A 20,795-nucleotide genomic window follows, 5' to 3' on the forward strand; every position below is an offset into this window, starting at 1 on the left:
CTTTGCAGCTCTAAACTTAGCAATGTGAATTATAACTATACAGGCAGTAAACAGACCTCTAGCTTTTTTGTGAACAAAAACGCTAACACACTGTAGAGAGAACAGTAGAAGTGCATCAACAATATGAGTAAAACTGTTAGCATAACGTCGCAGCAGTATGGCAAAGCAATGTAATGAGTATGAGGCTCACAAGGAATTCGCACAAAGTCACAATAAACACTGCCGTAACTCACAGCTTAGAATACCAGTCAATAGGCTCACAAGGAATTAATTCAAGTCCAGTAACACTGCCGTAGCTCACAGCTTAAAATACCAGTCAGTGGTTGATTTACCTTGCGGCCGGAGATGCGACCAGATAGGTGGAGTAGCAGGAGGCAAACAAGCAGAAAGCAAAAGTGAAACTGTAGGCTTAATTCTCAACTTCCCGACGTCAGTGTTCCCGCCTGGAGTCCGCTGGGTCTTAGTGTGCATCCACTGCCAGGAGTGATTTAAACAGTAAAGAATGGCTGTACAGTACCGTAGCAGAGCTCAGGTAATTATAGCTAGGGCTATACTTAATGTAGCAGCATAGCCAGATTCCTGAGATTAGAGTGATACTGTTTAACAAAGAGGAAATCTTCAGATTTAACCCTGTAGAAATGTACTGATAGGGTTGACTTTATTTAATCCTTGTTCTGGTCCGAGCAGTTGCAGCGGTGAGCGAGTATTGTCTGGGGAACCCGCGAGTAGTTAGGGCGAGGGACTACCTTGCGGCCGGAGATGCGACCAGATAGGTGGAGTAGCAGGAGGCAAACAAGCAGAAAGCAAAAGTGAAAACTGTAGGCTTAATTCTCAACTTCCCGACGTCAGTGTTCCCGCCTGGAGTCCGCTGGGTCTTAGTGTGCATCCACTGCCAGGAGTGATTTAAACAGTAAAGAATGGCTGTACAGTACCGTAGCAGAGCTCAGGTAATTATAGCTAGGGCTATACTTAATGTAGCAGCATAGCCAGATTCCTGAGATTAGAGTGATACTGTTTAACAAAGAGGAAATCTTCAGATTTAACCCTGTAGAAATGTACTGATGCATTACTTGTGGAAAGCAAATACCTCATAAAGATTTTCATTCGTACTGTATTCCTTGCCTAGGCCCTGACCACGACGTACCTTGCTTTTGGTTTTGTGCTTTATTTAATCAGCGCACTATCCGTCGTTGGTATATTTTCGTCTCTATATATATATCGGTTCTCGGTTTAATTATCCAGAAATGTCGTTGGTTAGCCATCCGACTACCGGGATTCCAAAAAAACGCAAAGATAAAGACAGAGACAGGCTGCCGAGGTCCAAAACTGCTGAAGACGCTTCTCCTAAGCCAGTCGCCAGTTCACCGGTACTCAGTGAGGCGCTTTTGCAGCCCCTGATACCCGCTACTTCTGATTCGCAGGCCTCTACTGAGACCCATTCGGAGTCCAGTATGCCGCGAGATGCTTCAACTGTGGAACCTGCGGATGTCTCTACCTTGGATGGGTCCGGAGCCACTGTGCATGCACCGGCTTCTGAGGGTGTATTCAGGCCTACGGACTTGCATATTAAACCGATGCCTCCTTCTTCACTTAGGCCTAAATCTCGAAGCATGCCTCAAAAAAACGACGCCCAGGCCACATGCTCAGGCCTCTATGCCTAAAAACAAGTAAGAATGGCTGAAGATCTAATAACTGTAATCAGGGGTAGCCAACACCCCCCCCCCCCTTCTTCTAAGAGGCCTAGAACTGAAGTTGTTTATGAATCTTCTGACCAGGATTCTGTTTTTTTCTGATTCTTCTGATGATCTGTATTTGCCATTATCTACTTAGGATTCTGATGCAGAGGACTGTATTCCCTCTGCTTCCCCTCCAGAGGATTTTTCTTTTGGTGAAACCTTACATACTCTAAGGGAGCATTTCCACTGGGAAATTCAGGATTTTTCTAATTCAAAAAAGAGGCTCTGGGATTTCTTACTCCTGCCTCAGCATAGGCCTTTAGCTATTCCTCCTGTACTAGGCATTGTTGATGATGCTCTTTCGGAATCTAGTTTGGCCCCAGATTCCTTGCCTCCTGCTCCCAGAAAACCTGACAGATACTACAGGGTAGTTCCTTTTTAAAAATCTTATTGCGGATCCAGAGACTATTTCACAGGGGCCCAAGGGCATTAAGGCTTCTACTGCTAAAAATCCTACCCCTCCTGACAGAGACTCCAGGGAGCTGGATAGATGGGGTAAGAAGGTTTACACTTCTGCAACCTTGGCCATTAGGGCTTTAAACTGCCAGTTTCATATGTTAAAAGTATCAGCAACTTGTTATTGGATTGCTTAAACAGAAAATGATGTTGATTCCTCATTGTGTGGAACATAAAGAATTACAGGATTTAATGCATTCTGCTGAACAAATTGGAAAATATACTTTGCAATGTGGTTTTGATTCATTAGAGCCCTCTTGCAGGGCTGCTGTTACTGGGCCTGTGCTCAGAAGGCATGCTTGGCTTAAGGAGCTATCTTTACCTGATCATGTTAAAGCTAAATTGTTGGATGCTCCCTTAAGTCAGGACTGCCTGTTTGGCAACAAGGCTGAGGAAGTTCTTAAAAAGTTGGAAGATAAAGCTAAATCTATGCAAACTGTTAAAGATTTCTTACAAGTTCAGCCTCCTAGATTTAGTAGACACTGGCCCTCTAAAAATTGGTCCTTTCCAGCCCCTTCCAGGTCTTCTCAAACCAAACCCAGACACAGCAGAAACCCCAAGTTTCAGTCCCAGGGGACACACATGACTAAGCAGTGGGGGGCCTCCATGTCCAAATCTGGGAGTAATAAGACTCCCCCATATGGTAAACTGTCTGAATGACTTCCTTTTAAAATTTCCAAGCACTTATCAACTGACTGCCCCTTTGGGGGGAAAGATTGGTCTTCATGCAAAGAACTGGGAGTTCATTACCCAGGACAAAGGGGTTTTAAATATAGTGCCCCAGGGATACGGATTTCACTTCCACACGTTGCTAACATCAAACGGGTGGCTGGACCTACCCCCAAATCAGTGGGCAGAGGCCCAGAAACAAGTCCTTTCTCCCTTAAGCATGGGGGCTATTCAGTTGGTACCAGAAGAGGAAAAGGGACAAGGTTTCTACCCGAGACTTTTCCTGGTACCCAGAAAAGACAATTCATGGTGTCCTATCCTGGACCTGTCTACTTTAAACACCTTTTTGGAGATTCCAAATTTCAAGATGCTGACTCTTCACCAGTTGCTTCCTATGCTAGGCAAAGATGCCTGGTTGGCAACACTAGATTTAAAAGAAACATACCTGCACATCCCAATCAGGGAATCTTGTAGAAGATACATTCGCTTCAAAGCAGGCTACATGCACTATCAGTTTTCTGTACTGCCCTTTGGCTTATCTACTGTGCCCAAAGTATTCACAAAGCGCCTAGCTCCAGTTATTGCATTTTGCAGGCAAAGAAATATTCAAATATACCCATACCTGGACGATTGTCTAATTCAGGCAGAAAGCCAGGGCATATTTTTGAATCATCTGGCCTTTGTACAAAGGGTTCTAACTTGTCTGGGGTACACCATAAACTAAAAGAAATCTCACCTGGTACCCTGTCAACAAATTATATTCCTGGGAGCAAGCTTGAATACAACTTCCCAGATGACTTAACTCACACCAGAGAAACAAATTCATTTGACAACCTACTTCAAACAAGTGGCCACAAAAACCCTGTTATCTGCAAGACAAATACTGCAAGCCTTGGGGTTCATGGCCTCCTGCATTCTTTTAATTCCATATGCAAGACTGCATGTGAGGAAACTACAGTGGTATCTAAAAAGCCTATGGTGTCAACATTTCCAGGATCTGGAAGCAATGATTCCTATCATACCTTGCCTACACCTAGAGTTCCTTTGGTAGGCAGAGGCCTGCCACCAAAACAAGGGACTACCTTTCACACCACCCCCTGCCACCCAAACCCTAACAACAGATGCATCAGACTATGCATGGGGGGCTCACCTGGCAGGGAAGTGCATTCAGGGCAAATGGAACTCAAGTCAAATGCATCAGCATATCAATGAAAAAGAAATGTTAGCTGTACAGACTGCTTTGACAGCCTTCAAGGACCACATTCTTCCAGGGCAACTAAAGGTAAAGACGGACAACACCACTGTTATGTGGTACATAAACAAGCAGGGGGGTACACATTCTTACCACCTCTGCAGACTAGTCATGGCATTGTGGAACACAGCCTTGAGCTGCCAAGTCCACCTACAAGCTCAATTCCTGCCAGGAAAATTAAATACACTGGCAGACGGACTAAGCAGAAACCTCATGGACCCACACGAGTGGAAACTGGAAACAGGGATTTTCAGCACGTTGACAAGCAAATGGGGGAGCCCAGATACAGACCTACTTGCCTCTTCCAGAACTACCAATTGGACAAATTTTGCACAAGGACTCCCCACAAACAAGCCTGGAAAGTGGATGCTCTGTCTTTCAGCTGGAAAAACATATCAGTCTATGCCTTTCTCCCTTCTGCATCTGCTCTCCAAAGTACTACTAAAAATCAAACAGGACAAACCAAGGATGATTTTGATTGCTCCAGACTGGCCACGCCAACACTGGTACCCCGTCCTATGCAGTGTGTCACGGTTATCCCCAATGGCACCTGCCTCAGACTCCTTCCCTGTTGTCCCAATAGGAGAACCAGATTCTGCACCCTCAGCTTCCAACACTGAACCTTGCAGCCTAGTAATTACCTAATATTTCCTTTACCATCTCTCAGTAAACCTGTGATGGATATAATTTTAGAGACAAGGAGGTCTAGTCCTAGAAAATCTTATGCTGAAAAATGGAAAAGATTCTGTGCCTGGAACCAGTCTCAAGGGATGAGCACAGCAGCACCCAATTTACCTCAGATTTTACAATACTTAACTGAGATGCTTCACAAGGGCCTGTCTTTTTCCTCCATTAAAATCCATGCCTAAGCCATTTAAGCTCATTATAACACAGAACCTCCCCTCTTCTCTCATCCACTGCTCAATCAGTTCCTCAGAGGGGCCAAAAATTTGAGACCACCCAGGACAGCTCCAACCCCAGCCTGGGAATTTAACTTTGTTTTGGAGAAACTCTCTACCTCCTTTCGAGCCAGCTGCTACTGCAGACTTAAAATTTCTTTCTTGGAAAACAGTTTTCCTTTAAATTACTTCAGCTAGAAGGGTATCTGAATTACAGGCCCTTATGGCAGTGGAGCCTTTCATCATCTTTCATGTGGACAGGGTGTCCCACAGAACCAATCCATCCTTCATGCCCAAGGTGGTATCCAGTGTGGCTCTTAATCAGTTCGTTCATTTGCCAACCTTCTTTCCCAATCCACAGAACAAAGGGGAACAGATACTGCATTCCTTAGATGTGCACAGACAACTTAGATTCTACTTGGACAGGACTAAACCTCAAAGGAAATCTGAACAACTGCTGGTGGCATTTGCTGCAGGGACAGAGGGGAAGGCTATTTCAAATCAAACCATTTCTAAATAGATAGGCCATTGCATTAATTTCTGCTGTAAGCACCATGGAAAACCTATCCCCCAGGGGATCAGACCTTACTCCACCAGGGCTGCATCTACCTCTACAACCTTTCACAGAGACATCTCTACCAGGGACATCCTAGAAGCTGCTACCTGGAGTTCTGTACATACTTTCACCAAGCATTATCATTTGCCAATTTTTTCCTAAGTCCAGAGCTGGCTTTGACACTGCAGTCTTGCAGGGCCTTATAGATGGTCCTAATGCTATTTAAATTCCTCCTCCCAACCATAGCTTTGGGAATCTACCCAAATGTAATGACTGCAAAGGTGAAACACGAAGAACATAATACAGTTGTGTACACTTACCATAAATGTAGATGTTCGAGTGTATTCACTGTTTCAGTCCTGGTTACCCTCCCTCCAGCCCCCTAACTTCTATTGGTTATACCTCTACTTTCTTTTACTATGCTTAAACGCTTTTTGGTGTCTTTGCTTTTTTGCTGGAGGTATATCGTTGTTCTTTTATATTTAATTGCTTCCCATTAGGGGGGCACCTGACATCTGGGGCAAGAAAAACTGATGTAATGGCGTCGGCTTCATATTTTATACCCCTGACAACCTGACGTCATGGAAGAAGGGACAGCAACCAACGCAGGACCCAAGACTTTGTTAATCAGGCCAACTGAGGGCTACCTGCAAGCAGATAACCCAAATGTAATGACTGCAACAGTGAATACACTCGAACATCTACATTTATGGTAAGTGTACACAGCTGTACTTTCTTCTTACTGCATCTCAGTACCACATGCCATTCTGTCTTTAGAAGCATATTTTTAAATTTGCAATTGGGGCATACTTTAGACGTTACTGTCTACTTAAGTTTGCACGGTGAATAGGTGTAAAAGATGCTATGCAAACTTGAGTATATATTTTGCAGTGTAAAGAGGTCAGAAGATCTATCCTAAGAAATAGCATGTACTTAATTTTACAAGTGGGTGAAGGTGGAATGAGGTTACCCTGAAGGCAATCAAGCACTTTTGGCAGGGCAGTTACACTTAATATGGGAAAATGTTTAATTTTACAAAGTAGGAATGGCACTACTCTGGAAATGAGCGTATATTTAAATGGCATAGATGGAGGGGTCATTTTTTGTATGTAATGCATGTGTAACACCAACAGACACGTGCCTTGCCATGTATACCCACTCAGTAGAACACTTATTTTGCTGTGGTACCAAGGACTGTCCTGTACAGCTTGCTATATGCGATCATATTTTGTGGTGGTTGTGATTGTTATACTAGTGATATTATTCATTCTTTATATGGTGGGTATAGATGTATACACAGTTTTCATGAATATCCATAATTATATTTCATTGTTGCTTCTGAACCATTAGTTTTTTTCCATCCTTTATACCAAAGTTATGATCTGTAATATATTTTGTCTGCTTTAGAATAAGGAAAATGATATGCTGAAAGATCTGCTGAAGGCAAATGTGGAAAAGTCAGTGAAGTTGGAAGTGTACAGCTTGAAATCCCTGAAAGTGCGAGAACTGGAGATTATCCCCAGTAATATGTGGGGAGGACAGGGACTTCTGGGGGCAAGTGTGCGCTTCTGCAGCTTTCAAGGAGCTAACGAATATGTCTGGCATGTACTGGTAAGCAGCATTTCTGGCCTTTTTTGATTCATGTTCTGATGCAGTTCAGCCTCTTAGTCACATCTGGATATTTATGTATGTATATGATATAGAAGATATTTTTATGTGAACCTATCTACCTGTCTACATACATTATATTTATTCTGGTAATCAAATACGGGTACAAGCTTTTGGTTTCTTCTGGAGGAATATATGGCATCAGATAACATAATGGATTGCAGTGGAGAACACAGGCACCCCCTCCCCACCCCACCCACCCACCCACCCACACACACAAAATGCCAGAGTTATATGACTGCCTAAGAAGGCATTTCCAGTGAGTGCTGTGTTTGGATAGTAATGACTTAAAGGTATGCATTATCTTTACACAGAGTATGATTAGAGTAAGTCCTGTGTTTGTCACATGCATTTTACTTTATTGCCTGTTCATTTTAATGAATAGACAGTACTGCCTGATGAAGGCAGCTTGGCAAAAACATTATTAGATTCACTGGTCTACGGATGGCCAAGATAAACACAAGCATAGCTGTTGTGCTGCTTATAGTCCATGGAAGAATAATTATGTTCCTTTGTGAAAATTTGCACTTTGGTTATCGCATAGTAAAGAGCATACAGTAGATATATAGTGACTGAAACAAGTAATCATCATGGGTGTGACCATATGACATAGAGGGCGATGACGGCCTGGCTGTAGCCCTTATTACCTGGGGGTCAGTTAGCAGGCCTTGACGTTAGAAATACCATGGCATGGAGTATTGGGAGTAGGTCGTTGTTGCCGATTTTCCCATCCTGGGAGTGAAGGTTGTGGTGTAGTTGCTGTACCACTGATCTCTACAGGAAAGTAGAGGAATAGCAGATCACAAGTGTTGGTCATGGATGCTGTGCTGCATTGAAGCCAAGAGATCTGTTATTGTATGGGAACATGCAGGAGCATCTCCCAGGTAGAATTCAGCAGCGTCCAGACACTGCAAACAAGAGTCAGTGACGAATCTCATCCCTTGCACTATGACCACTCACTAACACCCAGCTCTCACTTTTGGGGTAATGAACGGGCCATAGTGCTCTTGTCTGACTTGGGAGTGAGTTGGTCTCTTGGCCCTATAGAGGTGCTGGGCATGGAAAAATTAATGGGAAAGGGGGAGGGGGAGAATTCATCCTATCTGCAGCTGCTTGCCAAGCTAATCAAGAGGCAGATGCACATTATGAACTTACCAACAGTCCTAGTTGTGTTTTTAGTCTCAAGTACTACAGCTTCCCCTAACTTTCTCTTATACCATCCATTTTTCCATTTTCTACAGATGACCTTGAACATCTTCTTTAACTTGCATTGTAAAAGTGCCTCCACTAGTGTGTTGTACCATATTTTTACTGTCATGTTGTTGTGTCTATCTGCTTTTCCCGGTTAGGGGTCGCCACAGCGGAACTCTGGTCCGCTAATGATTGGCAGTAGATTTTTACGTGCTGAGTTTCCAGCCTTGACACACAACCTTCAACGAAGGTACGCCCATTCACGCATGTCTCCACACAGAATACGCTTTAGCTGAGAATCGAACAGGACAATGTCTTACTGTGAGGTGACAACGCTACCACAGCACTGTCATGTAATCATCAACATTTATTTTTTTAACATTTTGTTTTTACTAACCCAAATGGGCAGAGTAGTTAGTCATGAATTCAACATTAACTATACAACAAAACAGATCTTTGTGTTAGAATTGGAGACTGTCAGTTGAAACTTCCCCAAGTTTTAGAGACATGTATCATTTGTTAGCAAACCCAAAAATGTAAATGCTATGAATAAGATAACATACATCGCATACTTCAGTAATATTCTTAAACCTTTTCTTTTGCAGTCAGAGACCTGTTTTAGCAAACCAGTCCATTTCCAGTCCACATTTTTTTCTTGTCACTGTTCTTTATATTTTGTCTACAAGAATGCTAGTGCAATAATTAGTTTACGTTGTGAATGGTTCACTGTAGTTTAAGTAATGTCTGGAAAGACTAGTGCTTCTGCTTCATGGTAGCATTATGCTTCTGTCTCTGCTTTGAGATGTTTAGAAATTTGATCTGCAGTCTGACGCTCATTATTGCATAAATTTAGCCATGTGACTTTTTTCTTCATTTACTTGTGGATGTGTAGTAACCATTTCAAAATAACTGGTCCGGAGATTGCTAGCTCCTAAATATAAAGCCTTCCAGATAGATACAAATAATGGGATTCATAGGTTTTTCAAGACAGTTTAGTCTCACAAAACATCAGGACCATACCAATACTCACCATCAGGGTGTACACTCTTTCTCAATAAAGGTTAGGCTGGTATGTCCTCCAGTAAATTTAAAGGGCACCCATCCCCTTACCCAAGTTCTGTTTGAAGAATGATGATGTATTAGTAAAGTTGGCATAATGATTAAGGTGTTTACTTCACAGACACGAGGTACAGAGATTGATTCTTACCTCTGAAAAAGTGGCTAGGCTTTAAATGGCCTAAATGGACAGCTAGCCTAGTACTTAAATATGAACTATGGACCTGTGCAATGCTTAACTGAAGAGACCACTTATTCCAGGCACGAAGAGGTGCTGCATAATAAATCCTCCCCTCCCATCAGATTCTGTTTATCTGTTGGTGAAGGTTTAAGACTCTGGTGGTGGTATCTGCTAAGCTATTAGATTTACAGAGCTCTAGCAGATCAGTGATTGCAGAGTCTCATGGTGCAGTAGGTAGGCAAGTCTATATAAGATACTGAGTAAAAGGATAGAGTTTCTGTATGTTCATGGTAGGTCAGGTTCTTTAAGCCTTTCTTAGTAAGGGGCCTCTGGGGCTTCTCTAGTTTGAATAATGGTGACATAGCATGTGGTACTAAGTAGGTTGAAATACTTCCCAATTAGTCAATTTGAAAAAACGCCAAACGGAGTGAATGCTCTACTATGAACAGCAGCAAACAATAAAAATAAAACAATGTATGTTCGTAGAGCAAGACAGTGGAGGGTAACCAATAAATCCAAAATACTCGCTAATAAAGACATGTTGGTAAAACGGCAAGCAGTCCAAAAACTCTAGGTCTTCTATATCGTAAAAAACAGGTTTATTTAGATAGAAATTGGTAAGCGCTTTCACTAAGACAGCTTCAAGATGGTCTGATGAAGCTGTCTTAGTGAAAGCGCTTACCAATTTCTATCTAAATAAACCTGTTTTTTACGATATAGAAGACCTAGAGTTTTTGGACTGCTTGCCGTTTTACCAACGTGTCTTTATTAGCGAGTATTTTGGATTTATTGGTTACCCTCCATTGTCTTGCTCTACGAACATACATTGTTTTACTTCCCAATTAGTGATGTATGTTGCCCCTAGTTTTATAATTGTTAATACTTGACATGGTTTTTACAATCCAGCAGGTTTTGAAAGCACAGTTAAGGATGATGAGTGTTAAGCAATTTGCTGAACTATTCTTTGGAGTATAATAACATACCCTGAAGTGCTGTGAACTTGGGAGCTTTGACTGTTACTTAAAGAATGGGAACCTCTGTCTTGTGATTTTCTGGGATATGAAAGTCCTGACAGTTCACCAGTTAAGTTGGTGTTCTCTCAGCAGTTACCCATCATAAGTCAGATCCTTAGTGCAGTAAATAAACTAAATAACTGTTTTTTTTTTGGGGGGGAGCAGGATGGTGGGGGTGATGACAGTTTGCCGTCTAGCTACATCGTCAGGAAAGTTGTGAGCTCAGTTTGTTGTCAACAATTAACTGGTTTATGTTGTAAATATCTTTCAGTAGTCTAAAAATTGTACAAGTGTAATGAATTACTCTTGAAGTTGTTCTTACAATTACAGAAGAGTGAATTCTAAAGGCAGATTTTAATTTGTGTTAAGTTGTGCTGCAGTATCTCCACACTGTTACTTGATAATAGCTGTTCATGCATTTACATACGCTCATAAATGTGTATAAGCATACAAAGAAGCTAACTTGTGGTCTGAGTACACCTTAATGCTGCATCCAGCTACTGTGTGGCTAGCTGTTCATCTTTTACTCTTGCCCCATTCCTTCATTTTTCCTTAGACATCTAATCCACACTGCCTTGTAACCTTTTCTATTGGTACTGTATGTTTTTTCTTAAGTCATTCTTTTCTATCCTCTCGTACAGTTGTCACCTGTCTCATCTCCTCTTTTTCTCTCATTCTTTTTTTTGACGCTCCCACTTGGCCTCATGAATCCAGATCATAAACTATGTATTAAATCATCTTTGAGAGCCTTCTGTAGTGGGCTTTTTCCCATATCCTTCATCTTCCTTCTCCTGGCTTTGTCCCACTATTGTTCAGTTATTTATTTGTATGTTTCTTAGCCAGTTAAGTAAACTAGTCAGGTCTAAGTGCATCACTTCTTTCACTCCTTCTGTCCATTTCCCCCAACACCAATTAGTTGGAAAGCTTTCTCACTTCAGATACAAGTGATTCCAGCATGTGGGTGAAGGAACTCGTTTTCTCAAGTTGCATTGAGAGTTAATAGTGAAGTAAGACCTTTAGCTCCCAAGCCTGTTGCATCATTTTAGTGCCAAATACATCAGCAGATCAATACTCACCTGCATGACTCAAATTGAACTTGGAAGCCTTTCTCATGTTGACCAAGGTTTGGTGCACCCCAGAGGTAGATCTGTTTATTTCTTACAGAACCACCTATCCTTGTAAGTGATCTCTAGGAATCAATGCATTTTTGATTCTGCGACATGCAGGCCTCCTGTATGCCTTTCTTCCTCTCCCTAGTCCTCAAGGTACACCTAAAGGCTAGATTGGATGTTGCCAATTAAATTTTTTGTGGCTTACATTGCCCAAGACTGAATTGATTCTCTAAACTGAAGGAGGTGAAAAAATATTTCTACAATCTAGAGAAACTTCTCAAAATACAATTTTGCACAATCTGTAACCCTAAAACCGCAAAAAATTGTGTAAACAACCACAAAATCCTAATTCGTTCACCACCGTTTATTTAGTGGTTTTATCTGGAATAACAAGACTTCATCAGAAGAGAACCCACACTTACATCACTTCCTTTTACACTTCCCTAAAGTAATCATTCATTAATAATAAAACATTTCATAAATACATTCATGCTTAATTTGATTATTCAAACAATGAATATTACTTATAAAGCACTTGTTCTGTTTCTTTATATACAATATACATAGAAATGCATATGATTCAAGACAACATCTGTTTGGAAGGAGCCTTTTGTATGCCTTAGTCAAAGTGTACTTTCTATTGCCTCTGTTTTGGTGCCATCTTTCCCCTCAGTCAAGCAGTTTTGGAGATCCTCCCTGAATTTGGACCTTTTCTAAGGAAAATTGATTCATTCACCCTATGGGCCAGTATGCTCAGAACAAATAAAATTCTTGTTTTGGAAAAATCATCTTCATGGCGACCATTGCTTCAGCCAGGAAAATTTAGGAGATGCAAGCTTTAATTTGCAGATTCTTCCATGTTTTTCTCCCATAGACAGGGTAGATTTCAGGAGCAATCTCTTTTATGCTTGCATTGGTCTTGGAACTGGCCACAAATCAAACCGTTTTGCTTGCTTCGTCATCTTTACATTCTCCCAGTAAAAGTGAATAAAACTCTTGTATTGGTGGATGTGCTTAGACAGTTAAAATGTTATATTGAAAGAAATAAGGATTTCAGGTAAACAGATGAGCTTTTTATTTCCTGGCAAGCAGACAGGGTAGATCAGAGACCAAGCATACTCTATGTAGATTGCAGGTGCATTTCTTTCTGGTATGATTAATTTTATGGAACCAGTTTGTGTGTAGTTCCATATATGGTGGCCTGAAGATGCCAAGACCTATTACTGCTACAGCCCTGTTTTTGCTGCTGTTCTTGGCATAGGATCTGTATAGGTACAGTTTTGGAGGACTTGTTTCTGGCTTCAGTTCTTGTATGATCTTACAGCTTGATAGCTTGAAGATACCAAGTGTCACTGATGTTTTTGCTGCTCTTCTCGATATAATTGGATTGGACATTGCTTTTGGGCTAAGAATTTTGTCTACACCTGCTATTTAGAGATGTTTGTAGGCAGTTTAGTACATAGTTACTAGGCCCTGCTGGTTTGGCAGATTGCTACTGGTGAGGAATTATTCAGAACATTTAGGAAGACATTCAGCAAACTGCTTTGGATTTGTTTTTCAAACTGTGTTAGGTTTGAATTCTGAGTTGCTGAATTGAGTTTGCCAACTAGCTGGTTCTTTCCTGCTGATTGTCTAGCCCAGTGGACTTGAAGCTGTTGCCTTCTACATCAAGGACTTTTATGTTTAAATACTCCTGAAGCCTCTTGGAGCTGATGTTTGCATGGAGTATCGCTCTTAAAACTGTTAGTTCCTTGAATGGTTGTATATTTCATGTTAAATCTGTTATTTTAACTTAATTCATTGAAATTTGCTTTTTTATAATGCAGTTATTTGGTCGTATAACTGAATTTTAGTTTCTCAGTATTGACTACGTTCTCGGAGTGTGCTGCTTAAGATAATGTTATACATTTTATAGCATTGCTGTTTTTCATAATTTACCATTTAAAATGTATGTACTTCACTTGAATCTTGTAAGCTCCTTCTAAAACAAGCACTGAAGCATGACTGCAGATGAAGAGATGTTTCAGTAGGATAACATACAGCACTGGCTGTCTCCACCACCCCACCCCACCCCACCCCCACCACCACCATTGGTGGCTACACTGGTATTGTTGAGAGGCTGCCAACCATACCTCTCAATTGTCCAGATTTTTGCCTCATATTTTTGATTTGTTCTTTATATTTTTTTTGGCAAATCATTGAAGATTTATGCCACTTCATAATGGCAGACATTTAAGTTTCAGAAATGCATACTAACACAAAACCTTTTATTTATTTATTCTAACAACTTAGTAAGTTTATATGACTAATATTTAAAATATGTCTCCATTTTGGGCCTTTGTCCTTCCATTCTTTTTGACTTTGTTCAGAGTTCTTGTGCTAAAAGGTTGAGAGGTATGCTGCCAACTACTAGTTTTAGATTCATCCTATTATTGCTAACTCCAGTTCATGTCCATAAGGGCAAGACATTCATAAGCCTGATTCCTCAGGCTAAGTTGCTGCATTTGTTAATGGCTGCACCCCCCCCCCAACACTTCTGTCCTTTATACCATATGCCCTGCAGTCATTCTACACATGAGAGAAGGGTGATGTTGTGCAGGGGATGTCCAAAGCTCTGGAATTCAGGCAGGATGATTGGATGTCTGCTTCAAGCATAGTTGTCACACATTATGAATAAGTGCTGCAGCACCAGATCCTTAGAATTGAACATGTGCTGTTTTATATATGCTTATACAACTGTACTTCAATGCTTTATAGCATGTTATTTTCTTTTGATGCATGAGGAGGATGAAGTTAATTTCTGTCAAAAACAGCTGTAGCCTTTTCTTTCCTCTCCTCTCTGTAAATGCTGAAAACATCTGGGAAGTGCTTACTTTTGTATTTGGATCAGTTAATAAAACAGCTGGAAGGCCGATCTTGTGTAAGCTTGGAATTTTCATTGCTGTACTATAGCATAAGTGTATCTAAGCTAGGAATGCTTGCAACATTCACTTCTTTGACCTATTCTGTCAATGAATGTTCTACCTGTGGCTTTTGAGTAATTAATCATTCTACTGTCTGACAAAAAAAAAAAAATACTGACTGTCTTGTCTAGCATTATGTGCTACATTTCCTGTTTAGATGAATACTTGGAGTTAGTATAATGGTTAGGGTGTTTACCTTACAGACAGAAGGTACAGGGTTTTATTATCATGTCTGGGAAACATAGCTAGGCTTAAAAGGTCCCCGGAGTCATTAGCCTAGAAATTACCTATGACCTTATTCTGCTTAGCTGCTGCTCTACTACAGGACATTTCAGCAGACATACTGCTAAAGTAAGAAAAAAAGTGGCAATCTCAGATCTGGAGAAAAGGATAGTAAGTATCCCTTCCCCCCAAAAAAGAGGCCCTCATCCAAGCATAGACTGACCACACTACAAAAAGTCTTTGTTCAAAATTTATATATCACATTCTACAATTTCACCTTGATCTGTATAAAGAAAGTCTTCAGTCCTTTTATATTACAGCATACCAGTGGAAAAAACTTTGGCGGTAAATGATCTGGGCTCACAATGTTCTCCTTTGCTAGCATGCTGGCTCACCAATCCTGGAGGGGAGAGATTGGTGGTTCTGGTCAGCCAGTCAGCACCATGTAAGCAGAGGTGCTGCAGCTGAATATAGTTGGGTGCCACACAAAGTAGGAAACTCTTATCACGGCAGCAGAGTTGATATATAATCTGTGCCAGTCCACTGTACATTTATGGATGTTCATCGTGTTTCACTGTTGCAGTCATTACTCTTGGGTTATCCTGCTGGCAGGCTACCCTCAATCGGCCAGAATTCCAAAGTCTAGGTCCGGCGTCGGATGCTGTCGCCTCTTCCCTGACGTCAGTGCGCCAGGGGTATAAAAGATGCAGCCGACGCCATTGTGCATAATAATTTTTCCCATTGTATCATCCTTTCAGTAGGTCCAGCTGTGTAAAAAAAGGAGGTTAAGCCATGGTAATCTCATCAGTGCCAGTAGTTATCTCTGGTGCTGGACCACAAGTGACCACTACTACCACTAGGGTGAATTATGTGGAGGATTCACTGGTGCCCTTCATGTTTGCATCTAAGGAGGAAATGAAAGCTGCTCTGTTGAAAGTGGACTAGAGGTATCTGCACTGGTCTTCCAGCATCATTGTAGAGCCTGGAGGCCTCAGAGGTACATTAGCAACTAGAGGCCAACCTTCACAGTACAGAGCGTCTTACAGAGAGACTGGTTTAGCTGCATGATTGGTAAACCCTGAGCATTTAACCACCAGGGTAGTAGTTGGCCCTTAACATCATCCATCCAGATGAGTGAAGCCATGGTTTGCTACCCTCTGGATTGCCCTGACATCAAACCATGCCAGAACCCCATCCTGGTGTCTTCCATTTATTGTATTATTCCCTATTCCTTGTTCATTGTCCAACCATCACCCCCACATGTCTTTAGATATCCCCTTCCTTCCTACCTTTTTTTCATATACCAGCCCTTATTTCTTGTGTCCTTGTTATGTGTTTGTCTGTCTGCCTGTGGTACATTCTATTATGCCTCTATTCCATCCATACTTGCCTACTTTTTCTTTTTAATGCTTAGAATAGGGCCTCTTTTGTCTAAAAAAATACCCTTCCATTCCCTCCATCTTTCATACCTTGTGGTTACCATTCAGTGTTTCCCTCCATTTGTTTCCTACTTTCCTGATTAAACCATTTAATCCCCATTTATTTGAAGAAAAGATTTTCTTGTGTGCTGCGCAAACCTACATTGGTCTTTATGCTGTTCTTGTGCCACATGGGTAATACAGTTGTGCAGCATTTCATTACACAAGTCGATGTGCACTACTCTCCTGGACTGCTGTGCCTTACCTGTGATATCCATCATGTTGGTCATGCATGCTGCTGTATCCCTGCCCCTGTGATGGAGCAGCAATAGTGCTGATTATCTCATTTTCAGAACATTTTTTTTTCCTTCTGAGGTCCTTTGCTTATAATGCCTGCACTTTTCAATGCCTCATAGGAGCCTCATAGCTGTGCAGATCTCTGGGGAGTGACCTGCTTGAAATTTAGCACTGTGCAGGTGTGTGACATTTGTCAAAGTATCCCGACCAGTATGTTAGTAAACCATAAAAATGCTTAAAAATAAAATAAAAAATCCAGTCAGAAAACAAGGAAACCATATGTGAAAAGCACATTAACAAAAAAATATGTTAATATTACAAAATTCCAGTAAACTACAGTTCTACAACAACATAATGCCAATACATTTAAAAAATAACATCATCTATCAAAAAATTACCGTGGGGATAGCTTTGTGTCCCATGCAACAGTAATAAGGTAAGGTAAAACCTAAAGCTTTACTTAAGTTACCTGGTTCCTGTATACCTCTCCCAAACAGAAAACCAAAGAGCGCTACTTTAGTTGTAGATCTGCATAAAAAAAAACTGAAAAACTTCATCTACTGAAAAGCATGGAATCAGGAATTAAAAAAAAAAAAAAAAAGGATATATGAACTATAGAGGGGTGAGGATATAATAACTGAAATATGGTGTTCAAAGAGCCCACAGTACCAAATATTTAATTGTATACAAGTCTAAGGAAAGATGGAGGCACACATTTTTGCAGTTTTTATATAAAAGCACATTTGCTTGGTATTCAGCAGTATAAACCAAAATAACTATCTCTTTGGCTTTCATGAAAAATGTGTTATAATGCCGCTCCACCATGTGTATGTATTTTTATATGAGCTGTATGTTTTATTTATTTAGCATTTGTTTACCGGGAAAGTCCAGCTTGGAACAAAGCCAATTTTCAGCAGACGCCCAGGCAGAAACACTCCAGATGTACATCTTTGTAATGTGGGAGGAAACCAGAGGACCCAGAGGAAACCCACACGTGTGCAGGGAGGACATGCAGACTCCACACAGAAGGCACCCCAGCCAAGAATTGAACCAGAGAACTTCTTTCTGTGAGGCGACAACGCAACTGCTGAACCACTGTGCTGTCCATATGTGTATATATAATTATAAAAGATATATCTGTGCGTACATGTATGTATATTTATAAATAATTATAAAAGATATGTGCGTGTATGTATGTGTGTGTGTGTGTGTGTGTGTGTGTGTATGTATATATATATATATATATATATATATATATATATATATATGTATGTATGTGTATGTGTAAAATATATATGTATATATATATATATATATATATATATATATATATATATATATATATATATATATATATTTTTTTTTTTTTTTATATGTGTGTGTAAAATATGTATATATTTATAAACACACACACACATGTTTATTTATTTATCATTTGTTGACCAGATCAGTCCCACAAGGCTGTTGGCCTCTTTTTCAGGAGAAACCCAAGGTAGGACCCAGTAGGGAAAATTTGAACAGTGATAAGGATGTATTTTAGTTTTCTAACAGAACTAAAGAATGATTAATAATTATCTTTTGCTCCAATAGTCCTACTAAGATCATGGGCTTCTTTACTGCACCTGATAGTGTTATTCACTTTTTTGTACTGCATTACTTACTGCCAGCCTACTCTTATCCTTGGTCTACTCTGACCTCCTCCTATCCTTGAATCTACTTGCATGGTAACTCTCAAAGCATGTTTACTGTAATATAGTTTGCTATGATAATGCTTCCACTTGAGAACCTCATATAATAGCATGGTGTAAATACTATCTGTATGTTAATGTTCATGTTAAGTCCATGTAATTTGTTAAACTTCTATTATGTTTATTCTTATGCTATTTTGTAATGGAGCTTTTTTTCCCCGGGCCTCTGCTGAAAAAGGACCTGTGTCCAGTCGTACTTTCCCGGTAAACAAATGTAAAATAAAATAAATTAATTATCCTTAAGAATATGAGTTTAGGATCTACTAAATCATTTAAGGAGATCTTTCTTTTGTCAAATAGTTTATTTTTTGTTGATGGATCACCAGAGTGGTTTGTTTTTGCATTTCCTGTGAAAATTGGCTCTGGTAGGGACTGCTAGCTGTATGCATTTTTCTAAATGAGTTTTGAAATCCTTTGTAAAGCTTGCTTCGGCAATGTGTGCACCCCTACTGCCAGTCATTCATAGGTTCATAGGTAAGTACTAGGCTATCTGCCCATGGGCATTTATAAGCCTAGCCACAGAGTGATGGCTTTTGCCTCCCCATTAGATTAGTAACCTGGGCCTCTGTCAACAGGGCTCCTGAAGTGATCCCAGGGTAGAACTTATGATTACCCATCCACTCATCAAGATTTCTCTTGAAGAGGGTCAGAGAGGAGCTCTGTCGAATATGGATTGGGATTCTATTCCAGAGTGAGGGGAGTCACTGGGACAGGAATCTTTCCCTCCAGCATGTCCTATTTATTGTTGTACCATAGGTTCAAGTCGCTAGAACGAGTGGTTCTGAGGGATCTCGTTTTTTTGAGGTGAAGCATGTCCATTAGTTCAGGGTTTGACATGGCCCTATAGGTCAGGCACAGGTCACCTCTCAGCAGACGGTAAGCGACTGAGAAGAGCTGGAGCTTTTTTAGTCGTGCTTCATAGGGTAATTGTTTAAGGCCCTTAATCCTCTTAGTGAGGTACTTCTGTGGTCTTTCTAGTTGTTGCAGGTGTCTAGTGAGGTACATCCCAAATGGGGCATTGTACTCTTATGGGCCTAATTAGTGAGGTGTAAAGGGGCACAATCACCTCCTTGGATCTGGATGAGAAACCCTTTGTGATCAGGTGTGCCACATAGAAGGATTTCCTGACCGTTTTGGCTATGTGGTTATCAAAGGAGAGCATGCTATCTACTTGGGTACCCAGGTCCCTAATTACTTCTTCTGTACTTAGTGGATTCCCATCTATGTGGTAGTTTGTAGGTACTTTGTTTTTCCCAAATGGGATTACTATGCATTTTTTGGCATTTAGCTTGAGGCCGTGACTTTGACACCAGGTGTTTGTCTCTGTGAGACCCTTTTGCAGGATGTCTTTGTCAGCTGAAGAGTCAGTTATTGCACCCAATTTACAGTCATCTGCAAACTTGGTTAGCCACAGTCCCTCCGCCTTTTCCTGTACTTCGGAGAAATATATACCGAACAGGAGGGGTCCCAGGACTGAGCCCTGTGGGACTCCGCTTGTGACTGGTTTAGAGTCAGACATGGCGCCTGTCACTCTTACCGTGTGGGTTCTGTCTGAGAGCCAGTTGGCAACCCATCTCGTGACATGGGGGTTGATATTTAAGCTGGTGAGTTTGGCTATGATTCCTGAGTGTGGGATGGTGTCGGATGCCTTAGCGAGGTCCAGATATGCTGTGTGGACCACCTTCCCTTCATCTATGGCCTTGGTGACTGTTTCAAAGAAGTCGACCAAGTTCAGGAGGCAAGATCTGCCTTTAACATTAATGCAGAGATTAGAGTTTCATTCTCCTCAGTGTTTGTAGACTACATATAGATGGCAGAGATGTTGCTCTATTAACTTTTTAAGCGGGTCCTAGTAATAGTTTAAATAATGCCCGTAGTGTTATCAACTGTTCCACGCAGGTTTTGTACTTGAGCCTCCCACACTCTCCTTTGTGACTTACAGACTATTGCAAGCATTGGCTCATCCCTGACATCAGAGCTTTTTACTTCTTATGTAAAATAAATAACTGATTAGTTAACATAATGGGTTAATAGTTCTGCTTTCTGTGTAAAGGGTGCTAGGTTTGAAACCTTTTACCCAGTTAACATTACATATATATTTTTTAAATTAACTTAAGTAATAGTTCCAAGTATTCCTGGAGTCTAATGCTGGTACACAGGACTGATATCCTCTGTATGAGGTGGGAGTGTGTTAGGTGTGAATTTTTTTTTTAAATCTTTTACGGAATGCTATGAAGATTATCCCTGATGTCTTGATACCCCTCAACCACCACCACCATAAGGCACACTAGATAGAGTGGCCATGCTGTCTAGTGCCTCATCCTGATTCTAACCGCTCTTAGGAAAGAGACCTGGTGT

General features: G+C 40.9%; 1 protein-coding gene across 1 annotated transcript in view; it reads left to right on the plus strand.

The window, feature by feature from the left end:
- Window positions 1-20,795, plus strand: part of GORASP1 (golgi reassembly stacking protein 1) — a 584,558-nt gene that overhangs the window by 236,421 nt on the left and 327,342 nt on the right. Inside the window, exon 3 of the mRNA XM_044066947.1 lies at window positions 6,976-7,179. Coding sequence (XP_043922882.1) covers window positions 6,976-7,179 — 204 coding nt within the window. The remainder of the gene's footprint in view (window positions 1-6,975; window positions 7,180-20,795) is intronic.

The sequence above is a fragment of the Protopterus annectens genome, chromosome 3.part1 (genome assembly GCF_019279795.1).
Source record: "Protopterus annectens isolate FY-2018-M chromosome 3.part1, PAN1.0, whole genome shotgun sequence".
NCBI classification, from domain to species: domain Eukaryota; kingdom Metazoa; phylum Chordata; order Ceratodontiformes; family Protopteridae; genus Protopterus; species Protopterus annectens.